The 12,118-nt window shown below is 44.7% G+C and overlaps 1 protein-coding gene across 3 annotated transcripts in view; it reads left to right on the top strand.

Moving 5' to 3' along the window:
* LOC309568492 (uncharacterized protein) overlaps window positions 1-12,118 on the top strand; it is an 88,361-nt gene that overhangs the window by 57,761 nt on the left and 18,482 nt on the right. For all 3 annotated transcript variants that reach the window (XM_082274171.1, XM_082274170.1, XM_082274169.1), the window contains exons 21-23: window positions 248-411; window positions 1,610-1,696; window positions 3,045-3,191. In XM_082274171.1, coding sequence (XP_082130297.1) covers window positions 248-411; window positions 1,610-1,696; window positions 3,045-3,191 — 398 coding nt within the window. The remainder of the gene's footprint in view (window positions 1-247; window positions 412-1,609; window positions 1,697-3,044; window positions 3,192-12,118) is intronic.

The raw sequence follows: 12,118 nt of genomic DNA, 5'->3' as shown, positions 1-12,118 counted from the left end.
ATTTGATTTTGCCCCATTCACACAAAACAAATTTACATGCAGTTTCAATGGATAAACAGCTATGCAGAAGGGTTATAAACTAGATACACCCCTTAAAGTGCACTATTAGTTTTGAAGCAAATGGTATGTTACAAACTCTTTTTGTTTTATGTTAAGAAAGTAATAGTATATTTTGGAAGTAGAATATTACTTTTTTATTGCCATGTGGTCAAGCCACATATCACAAACATTTATTTTATTTCTACAGATAAGAATTCATTGCTGAGAAATGCATTCAGAGATAGAGAGGATTTACAGGTAAACTGTGAAGGAGATCTAAGTCCTGTTCAGCTTGAAGATCTATCAGGCAGAGAGTTTGTAATATACCAATATGGGATTCATATCTTACAGCTCTTAAAATCACATTTTAATGTAAGTGTCTCTGTTTTGTATATGCCACATGTTTTTATATGGGTTTTGCATTATGCTCCCCCAATAGGGCCACTGGAAGAAATTTACTGCAAAATTATGGTGATCAAATAGGGAACGTTATACCTAGCAATAGTAACCATTTTCTGAATGTGAAGCAAACATTACCCTTAATGTTACCTAAAGTGGAAAGTCTTGAAGATCAAATAAACAGATTCACTTATAAGCAAAATCTTGTACTTATCTATCCTTCACTCTCCTTCCACTCCTTTCAATGCCAGGAGTGAGAAGAAGAAGCCCTGTGTGGGCTATGTCCCAGTTGGAGCTTACACAGGGAAGATGATTATCAACCCATTCTCTATGTGCAGCAACTGCTTCCTGAGCACTGGGGCATAGATAAGGGAAAGGAAAAAGGGGGTCCAAATTCCACCTCCTCCATTGGTGTCAAGCCACACACCTGGGCATAAGCCCTGCATCTTTTGCCTAGTGTTCTAGATCCCAACACTGCTCATGACCATTTTTCTCTATTAAATAAATGTATCAAAAAAGCTGCACTTAGACTAACCTGAATAAATTAAATCAAAATAAAATTCAATCATCACAATAACCTTTGAAGGTAAGCTGCTAGCACATATATGTGGGATTAATAACATAAATTGCAAAAAAAATATATAGGAAAGTTCAGCGCTATAGATGAAACAAATAAATAAATAAAAAGACCAAAGTCTCTTAAAATTAATTTGCAAGCAGAGGTGCACATACTACAGTCGGTCAGGCAGAAATTCAGGTAAAGCCACCACCAACACCGAACACACTGCCTCTTACCCAAACGCCACATCAAACTGGCATAATAGTATCCTCAAAGGTTAAAGCATCAAGCCTGATTCTTCAATGATAATACTCCCTCAGATTGCACAAAGTCTCCTCGTAGGAATCCAGAAGTGAAATTATCTTAAAAGTGCAACGAGGAGATACTCATGGGATAGTACGTTCAAGCCAAAACACATTTATTAAAAGTCATCGAATCTATACACTCACATTTAAGCACAGCATAAAAGCATTGTGGTTTCCAAGAAACCAATTGTTTCTAACCAGAAAGATGGCCGCTACGTCCCGGCGTGCGTGTGACGCTTAGGATTTCAGTTTTTTTTTTGGCTGAATCGGTGTAGTTTATTAATATGGCATGTAATTACTTCTACAGATTGGAGATCTCTCTTTGCAAATGGCCTCTTCTTTGCCAAATAATAATTATCAAGGCAATGCCTTCACTCAATCTTTCTTTTATCTGGTAAGTAACTCCGCAATATTTTTAGAGCACTTAACTTATAAATGATGCCTTACTTATTGTACAGAATTCCATAGTGTAAGAACTTTATTTTTAGGAAAACCCCCACTTTTATTAATATTTTAAAGTAGAACTGCCCTAAAAACATGTAGTTGCCACTTACAGTACATACATTACATTATAATGTATCTCATATTCACCTTTTCTAAAACTCCCCTTCTATCTTCATGGAGAACCTCCCTTTTATGTCTGTGAAGGTTCTCATTCATCCAGGTCATGGTATAGGGAACAGTAGTTAGTCACATATAGCTGAACTTGTTCTGTAAATTTGAAGATATTTTGCAGCTTCTTCTTCAGTTCTGAACAAATTTAGATATATGAAACAAACTACTATAATTTTCTGCTTAAAGGATAAGTTCACCTATTGCACCATGTTACCTGTTACCCCCGTATATAGGGTGTAACATGTAACATAGTGCAAATGCCCCACATACCCCCCTCACATACAATACATGCACCCACACACATTTCCTTACAACGTAATTGGGCTATTTGAGAAACACATCATTTTTAAGGGGTTAAGAACAGGAAACCAACCTGGAAAAACTAAAGGATGATTTTTACATTTTAAGCTTCATGGGCAGAGACCATGTTGTTCACACACAGGCCAAAGCAGGTCAGATAGACTAAACAAAACTGCTATTAATTGAGAGGCAGCTGCTTAGTGTTGCCAGCAAAGAATGTGCTCTTACTGCAGGAATCCCTAGTAAAACAAATGTTGCAACAGATTCACAAAAATTTATTTACTTAAATAAAAAAAAAAAAACTGTATACAGTGAAGCATGATGCAATACTCAAAAATGGATTTCAAGCTCACAACTACTTCATTGCCCATGTTTTCCAAAGATACACACACTTTTTCATCATTATTATTATACAGGATTTATTTAGCAGCAACAGTTGGCGTAGCACTTTACAAAGCAAATCCTCTAAAATTAAAGTCAATTTATTCCATAATCAAATGTTAAATGCAAACAAAATCCTTCAAATTACATTTAAATGTTCTGAGAATTTTAGTACAAATTTTCCTAAGTCTTTTCCTTAGAATTTTTATTTGAAATTCTATCCATCTATGGCCAGCTTTAGGCTGAGCATTAGAAAGCTACATACAATAAATGTATTTGTTTGCTAATAGACTAAAACTATTTGATCTCAGAATTCAGGCACAGGCAATTAAACAAGACTAGTTATTTCTATCTTTGTACTTCTGACACAATAAAAACAGAAATTGTAAGTCTAACGCAAGACTATGCATAACTATAAGATCCAATCCTTTTTTTTTTTTTTACAGAGAGCTGAGAACAAACTCTTTGTTCCTCGAGAGTACCTTCAATCTGTTGGAAGCTTTACTCTTCTACTTGTTCACTGCATATCTCACATCCTTTCTGATGGATTTGAGGATGACTCAAATCCTTTCTTCCTGAGGACCTTCTACCAGGTACTTTTCATGTTACCAGTGGTGGTTTATAATATACATTTCTAATAGAGTAAAACTACATAATCATTTAGCTCACCTAAAATGTATATAATATATTGTTTATGTCAGAAATATTTTAGATATTCGCATAAAAAATTTACATTTTTGAAAATGTGCAGACAACTTTAAACAGAAAAAATAGTGATCATACATGGTGAAGAAAACTAATAAGGGAAAGGGAAGATGTCAAAATAAAATAAGAAAGCAATATCCAAGTCTAATGTTAAGATTTTAAAAATAATAAACAATGAAGAAATTAGAAAGGTAAAAATAAATCCAGAGTAAAAACTTTATGCTCATCTTGAAAGTCACACAAACGGTGTCTGTCTGTTTGCCTCAGTAATTTGCCAAGAACACAACTGGGTACCACTCTTCTACATTTAGCTGGGTCATGAGCACATCTAGGCCCTGTTTTAAAACATTAGTTTTTACCACAAACGTTTCTGAAAATCTTTAAGGGCTGGTTCCTGGCATAAAGTCTGCTTCAATTGCCAGAATGCTGCTTCTGGCTCAGAACTCCAGTGAATGACAGTAAAGGCTTTTCACTTTCCATAAAAAAGAAGGAAGATAGCTGCGCTACAATACACAAATAAATAATATAGGCTGCCAGTACAAAGGTGATATTAAACCAAAGAAACAGTATGTAATGAGGTACAGCGCCAAATAGCAAATACTGAAAAAACACAGATTATAGGTTTTGCAAAGTCCAATTATGTGAGACCAGTTGCTGAGATGCAGAAAAGAATGCAGGAAAGTCCAACACCATAGACAGGAACACAATCCTGACGGTCACCACGTGCACAAATGAGGTATTGCTCTTAACAAAACTGTAGACCCCCTGTTAAGGAAGGTCAACCAAGCCAGAAACGTAGAAATAACCACCAGGATAGGTCCACTCAGAATCCTGCACCAGATCCACCAGTAAACTTCATCAAACAAATGGTATCCTCAAAGGTTTAATGGCCTTGGATAATGGATGGTGTAGTCCCTCCAAAAAACAAATGAGGCTACAATGGTGAAGTATGTACATTTATTGAAAGGTTAAAAACAAGGAATAAAACTCACATGGCATCAAATGAAAACAGCATGTAATACCAGTTGTAGTCGCCGCGGCTGGAGGCGTGTCTGCATGAGGGCTGCCATTTATTACCATTTGTTTGATGAAGGATACCATATGTTTCTCACATAATTATTTGGACTTTGCAAAACCTATAATCTGTGTTTTTTTTCAGTATTTGCTATTTGGCGCTGTACCTCATTACATACTTTTCACTTTCCATAGGAAAACACTATGGCACTGCTGTAGCCAGACCAGAAATACATGTGAGGGATGAAAGGGGAATAAACAGTTCAAAAGATCAACATTCAGAGGGAAGAGGCAGCTCCCCCATGTAGGCCCTAATATATGAAAACAGAAAAAAACAGAGGGCATCTCTATCTGAGTGTAGAGTGTTGGGAATAGCTTTTAGGTAATGAATAAATATTGCACTTACATATAATGGAGGAAATATCAGCTTGTCATCTGTGGAGGTCTTGACATCTCTAGCAGAGATCAGCAGGCAAACGGCTGGTGTTCTGCAGAGATCAGCCAGGAAGATGCTGGATGGTGAGAGATATAATACAGAGATAATATCCCACCATGCCAACAATGGAGTGCACCTGATTTTTTTTGTGAGGGGAAGGGACATTTTTGGTTGGCTTCCACTTTGTTCAATGCCTCTGTCTATCACATACCCCAAATGATTGGCTTTCTCAAGTCCAGTCATGCTTTTCTCAAAGTTAACAATAGAGTGTAGGGCACCACAGGGCATCCAGGATTGACCTTTTTAGAGGACTTTCCCAGCCCCGGGTTAAAAATGAAAATGTTATAAAGGTAAGCCTGTAAGAATTCCTTATGAGGTTTCAGGAATTTGAACATGGGTGTCTGAAAGACGGCCAGTGGCTCATGCAATCCAAATTGCATTCTAGCATAGTGTCACAAACCCACTGGTGTGGCAAATGCCATGCTAATGTTTCAGTTAAATAATCTACCTGAGGCACTGGATAGGCATCCAGCGTGAAGACTTTATTTAACTTTCAAAAATCATTAAGAACCGCCAGCTTTCATTTGGCTCAGGGACTACGATTAAAGGAATTTGACCAATTACTTAAGGACTTTTCATCAATTCCCAGGCCCAACATATTTTTAAGCTCCATTGATACAATCTTTTAATTGGATTTTGGAATATAGTATGGTTTAAGATTAGAGATGAGCCGAACACACCTGGGGTGAACAAATCAAAGTTTCAAATTTGATTTGATCCCCACTGAAGTCAAAGGGAACTTAATCTGTTAAATACATTTTCTCAATTTTGAACACTAGTATTGCCAAGGGATTGGCAAAAAAGTGTAGGGAGGGTTGGACAGTTAGGCTCCATGCACATTAGATGCTCAAAAACAGCTAAAAAAATGCTGGATAAAAAAACGCTTATATTTAGAATTTTTTGCCAGTGTTTTTGCAGGATTTAGGAGCGTTTTTTAAAAGTGTTTAGAGTGGTAGTCTTTTTGTTAAGCCGCATCCTTAACAACAGATGATTTATCAGCTGTCAGTGGGGTTCCCCGCTGACAGCTAAATGTAAACACAGTTGCCAGCAAAAATTAAAAAATTGAGAAAAAACAGCACCACACCAAAAAGAAAAAAAAAAACAAATGGCGTGGGGTCCCCCCCCAAATTCATACCAGACCCTCATATGGAACCCCCACATGTTTTTTTTAAATGGTGTTGGGGCTCCCCAAAACCCATACCAGACCCTTGTCTGAGGATGCAGCCTGGCAGGCCAGGAAAGGGGGGACGAGTGAGCATGGGGAAGCGGGGGGGAGACTTATCGGAATCTGGAAGCCCCCAGATCCCAATCCCCCCTATATGAATGAGCATGGGGTACATTTTACCCCTATTAATTCCCCCAAAATTTTTTAAAAAGTAAATAAAAACATGCACACAGTTTTTGACAAGTCCTATATTAAAAAATACAAAAAAAACAAAAAAAAATGTTCCCCTTGATGAAGATCTTTTGTCAATCATGATGAACGCTGGCCATTGACCCCTAAAAAAGACCCCTGAAAACGAAGGCTACTGCTGTTTGACAGTTCCGCCGCCGCTCTCCACTAAACAAACAAAGTGTTGACGTTATCAACCTTTTTTTTTTTTTCGGGTCAGCAGCCCACGTCAGTCATGATTAATGATGAATCAACTCCGGGGGGTATTGCTTTTAGTATTTTTAATACAGAACTTGTTTTTATTTACTTTTCCACACTTTTTTGGTGAATGTACCCCATACTCATTCACATAGTGGGGAGTTGGGATATAGGGGCTCCCCTTGTTAAAGGGGGCTTCCAGATTTTGATAAATCCCCCCCTGCACCCCCTGCACTCCCACAACCACCACACCAGGGTTGTAGGGAAAAGGCCACAGTCCTCATCAACATGGGGGCAAGGTGCTTGGGGGGGGACAGAGACCCCCCTGCCTCAAAGCACCCACCCATGTTGAGAGCATCTGGCCTAGTATGGTTCAGGAGGGGGGTGTTCGCTCATTCCCACCCCCTTTCCTGGCCTGCCAGGCTGCATGCACTGACCAACATGGGGAAAGGTGCTAGGGGCAAAGACTCCCCTGCCTCGAAACACCCCCCCCCCCCATGTTTAGAGCATCTGGCCTGGTATGGTTGAGGAGGGGGGGTGCTCTCTCGTTCCCACCCCCTTTCCTGGCATGCCAGGCCGCATGCATTGATAAGTCTGGTATGGTCTGGTATGGATTTTGGGGTGCCCTACGCCATATTTTTTTAAATTCTGGTGTGGGGGTTCCCCTCAAAATTCAAACCAGTCCTAGATCTGCTATGGATTTGATGGGAATTCCACGCCATTTGTTTTTTATTGTTGGCATATGGTTCCCCTTAAAATCCATACCAGACCCAAAGGGCCTAGTTTGGATTGGGGGGCTTTGTAGAAAATGGGTTGACAGTAGGGTTGAGCGGACACCTAGATGTCCGTGTTCGACGGGTTCGGCCGAACTTTAAAAAAAAGTCCGGGTCCGTGTCCCGGACTTTTACCGAACTTTTCCCGGACACCGAACCCCATTGAAGTCAATGGGGACCCGAACTTTAAGGCACTAAAATGGCTCTAAAACACCAAAGGAAAGGGCTAGAGTGCTGCAAATGGCAGCAAAACGTAATTAAGAGCATGGCAAGTGCTCTGCAAACAAATGTGGATAGGGAAATAACTTAAAACAACAAAAAAAAACAGAAAAATAAAACAATGTTCTTCTTCATCTCTGAAGGACGAGGCCCATATGGAGTAGGAGGGAGGTTGAGGTGGTGGTGGATGTGGCGGTGACATAGGCGTGCGCACAGGGTGTGCTGGGTGTGCCTGGGCACACCCTAATCACCTAGGGCACATAGCATTGCCAGTGAGGAGATGGGAAAGATCTCCCTGGGACCTGCTCTGCTCTATTTCTCCTTGCCTACAGGTACATGGCCCCGATACATTACTCTCCCTGCTGGCAAACACATGCATGTGTATTTCAACTTTGGGGTGCACACCTTAATGCAATAGGCTGCGCACACCTATGGGCGGTGTAGGTGGAAGCGGCGGTGGAGGAGGACCAGGGCCGGATTAACAGCATCATGGGCTTGGTGCTGAGGATTTTGAAGGGCCTTAGGGCCGTGCCTTGCCATGCACCCAGAGGAGGAAGGGTGCAGCCATGCATGCCTAATTCAACATGGGATGCTGTCTCTGAAGCCCATAAACACATCCATGCATCGCCAACTGTCCCTCCTTGTCCGGCCTTCACGCTGTGTGGGGAGGTTCTGAGGGTGCTGCCTGGGGAAGCGAGCATAGAAGCCAGACTTCTGTGTTTACAAGTGACAGAAGAGCGGTAACAGTGAATATGGCCAACCCGGGGCCTATATAAAAGGTAGGGGCCTGGAGCTGCAGCTCCAATAGCCCCTACATTAATCTGGCCCTGAGGAGGAGGACGAGGTAGCCAACACTGCTTCTTTTCACAAATTTTAAATGAGGGTACACCCCAAAAGAGTGAGAAAGAGCAAAAATGGAACAATGGGTGGGTAAGGTCGGTATCCATTGCTATTCTGCATAAGGTACGGAAAAGTCCCGTGGGATCCATGCCTGGTTCATTTTAATGAACGTGAGCTTGTCCACATTGTCTCTGGACAGGCGGCTGCGCTTGTCTGTTATAACGCCCCCAGCCGTGCTAAATACCCGTTCAGATAATACACTGGCTGCAGGGCACGCCAGCACCTCCAAGGCGTAAAGGGCAAGCTCAGGCCATGTGCCCAATTTGGAGACCCAGAAGTTGAAGGGGGCAGACCCGTCATTCACTACATGTAGGCGTGTGCACACATACTGCTCCACCATGTTGGTAAAATGCTGCCTCCTGCTAAGACGTTCCATCTGAGCTGCTGGTGCTGCTGTTTGTTGTGGCGTGCTGACAAAGCTTTTCCACATTTCGGCCATGCTAACCCTGCCTTCTGAGGTGCTGGCGGTGCCCTGGTTGCGTTGGCGACCTCCTCCTCCTCCTCCTCTGCCTTGTGCTTCCACTGTGGCCCCGCTGTCAGATGGGAATGCCAGCAGCATGGCGTCTACCAGCGTGCGCTTGTACTCGCGCATCTTGCGATCGCGCTCCAGTGAGTGAATTAAGGACGGTACGTTGTCCTTGTAACGGGGATCCAGCAGCGTGGCCACCCAGTAATCAGCACAAGTTAGAATGTGGGCAACTCGGCGGTCGTTGTGGAGACACTGCAGCATGTAATCGCTCATGTGTGCCAGGCTGCCCAGAGGCAACGAAAGGCTGTCCTCTGTGGGAGGTGTATGGTCCGTGTCCTCTGTATCCCCCCAGCCACGCACCAGTGATGGCCATGAGCTGGCCTGGGTGCCACCCTGCTGTGAACATGGTTCCATCTCCTCCTCCAGCTCCTCCTCCTCCTCATCCTCCTCATCCTCCAGAACTGTGCCCCTGCTGGACAATTGCGTCCCTGGCGTTTGCGTGTGCAGGAACCCACCCTCGGAGCCCCTTGCGAATGACTGCCCTGAAAGCCTTGGAAATGTTACCTCTTCATCCTCCTCCTCCTCCTCATCCTGTGCCACATCCTCTTCCATCATCGCCCGAATTGTTTTTTCAAGGAGGCATAGAAGTGGGATAGTTAAGCTGAGAACGGCGTCATTGCCACTGGCCATGTTGGTGGAGTACTCAAAACAGCGCAACAAGGCACACAGGTCTCGCATGGAGGCCCAGTTATTGGTGGTGAAGTGGTGCTGTTCCGCAGAGCGACTCACGCGTGCGTGCTGCAGCTGAAACTCCACTATGGCCTGCTGCTGCTCGCACAGTCTTTCCAGCATGTGCAAGGTGGAGTTCCACCTTGTGGGCACGTCACATATGAGGCGGTGAGCGGGAAGGCCGAAGTTACGCTGCAGCGCTGCCAGGCGAGCAGCAGCAGGGTGAGAACGCCGAAAGTGCGCACAAACGGCCCGCACTTTCTGCAGCAGCTCTGACATATCGGGGTAGTTTTTAAGGAACCTCTGCACCACCAAATTCAGCACATGCGCCAGGCAAGGGATGTGCGTCAAACCGGCTAGGCCCAGAGCTGCTATGAGATTTCGCCCGTTATCGCACACCACCAGGCCGGGCTTGAGGCTCGCTGGCAGCAACCACTCATTTGTCTGCTGTTCCATGCTCCTCCACAACTCCTGCGCGGTGTGTGGTTTGTCCCCCAAACAGGCAAGTTGTAAAACTGCCTGCTGTCGTTTACCCCTGGCCGTGCTGAAGTTGGTGGTGTTACGCTGTCCGGATGAGGAGGCGGTAGAGGATGAGGAAGCGGAGTAGGAGGAGTTAGGAACAGGAGGCAAACTGAAGCGCCCTGCAATCCTCGGTGGTGGAAGGACATGCGCCAAATTGCTATCCGCCTCAGGCCCATCCGCCACTGCATTTACCCAGTGTGCCGTTAGGGAGATATAACGCCCCTGACCGTGCTTACTGGTCCACGTATCCGTAGTTAGGTGGACCTTGGCACAGATGGCGTTGCGCAGTGCACACCTGATTTTTTCCCCCACTTGGTTGTGCAGGGAAGGGATGGCTTGCCTGGAAAAGTAGTGGCGGCTGGGCACGACGTACTGTGGGACAGCCACCGACATAAGGTTTTTAAAACTGTGCGTCTCCACCAGACGGAATGACAGCATTTCAAAGGCCAATAATTTTGAAATGCTGGCATTCAGGGCCAGGGATCGCGGGTGGGTAGGGGGGTACTTCCTCTTCCTCTCAAGTGTTTGGGAGATGGAAAGCTGAACGCTTCCACGGGACATTGTGGAGATGGTTGTTGGTGACCCAGGTGGTGGTGTTGCTGACAGATCGTCTGTTTGCGGGGTGGCAGGTGCCGGTATCACTACAGATGTGGCTGGAGCGGCCGAGACTGCAGCAGAAGAGGAAGCAGGATGAGCCAGAGACGTTTCTTGGTTTTGAAGGTGTGTACTCCACTGCAGCTCGTGCTTTGCACTTAGATGCCTGATCATGCAGGTTGTGCTCAGGTTGAGAAGGTTCATGCCTCGCTTCAAGCTCTGATTGCACAGGGTGCAAACCACTCGTGTCCTGTCATCAGCACATTTTCTAAAGAACTTCCACGCTAGAGAACTCCTTTGAGCTGACTTTGGTGCGCTCGTTCCCTTGCTGCGTTGAGCAGTAGCGGGCGTAGTGTCTAGGGCACGGCCGCTCCGCTTCTGCACCCTGCTCCCTCTTCTGCTGTGCTGGTGGCTCTGTGCGACCACCGCCTCTTCCTCCAAACTACTCAGTTCACCTGCATGACGTTCATTCCATGTGGGGTCGAGGACCTCATCGTCCTCCACATCATCTTCCACCCAGTCTTCACCCCTGCCCTCCTTGTCGGTCTCCACAATGCTGAACGCCGCAGCAGTTGGCACCTGCGTTTCGTCATCATCGGAGACGTGCTGCGATGATCCTTGCATGTACTCATCTTGAGAAATAAGTGGTTGGGCATCGCTGCACTCAATCTCTTCCACTTCTGGGGCAGGGCTAGGTGGATGGCCCTGGGAAACCCTGCTGACAGAGTCCTCAAAAAGAATAAGAGACTGCTGTATGGCTTGGGGCTCAGACTGCTGGCCTGATTTGCAAGGGGGTGAGGTGAAAGACGGTTGGACATTGGCTGCAGGTGCCAACTCTGACCTTTCTGCAGTAGACTGGGTGGGAGACAATGTGAAGGAACTGGAGGCACTGTCAGCAGCAAACCAATCTACTATCGCCTCAACTTGTTCTGGCCTCATCACTTCTAGGGGCGTTTGATGCCCTACCAAATACTGATGCAGGTTCTGTCGCCTACTCACACTTGAGGAAGGTGTTTCACTTGTGCGTGTAGCTGGCACAGATCGACCATGTCCTCTCCTTGCAACAGGAGCTCTACCAGCAGCACCACGACCCAGGCCACGGCCCTTATTTGACGGTCTCCTCATATTTCTGTAATTTAAGATCTTGCCCTAGAAAGGTTTTTATTGAATAGCGGAATAGAAAATATGATCCAAAAAAAGTGTATGTATATCACACGTACACAACCACACTAGGCCCCAATTACTATTGTTTGTACCCCTAAAAGGCTAGATGAGGAGTAGGGGGAGTATGGAACAGGCAGCACCCTCAAACCTTCAGAAGTATGAGATGAACCCCAACAACTTGGAAAGGTGGATCTCTCTCACACGTACCGACACAGACTATCCCGCAATTCAATTGATCCTCAAAGGTTTTTATTGAATAGCGGAATAGGAAATATGATCAAAAAAAGTGTATGTATCTCGCACGTACACAACCACACTAGGCCCCAATTACTATTGTTTGTACC

This window comes from Pelophylax lessonae (assembly GCF_965119305.1).
Source record: "Pelophylax lessonae genome assembly, chromosome: 12".
Lineage (NCBI taxonomy): Eukaryota > Metazoa > Chordata > Amphibia > Anura > Ranidae > Pelophylax > Pelophylax lessonae.
The sequence above is the reverse complement of the archived record's forward strand: the minus strand, read 5'-3'. Positions and strand labels throughout refer to the sequence as shown.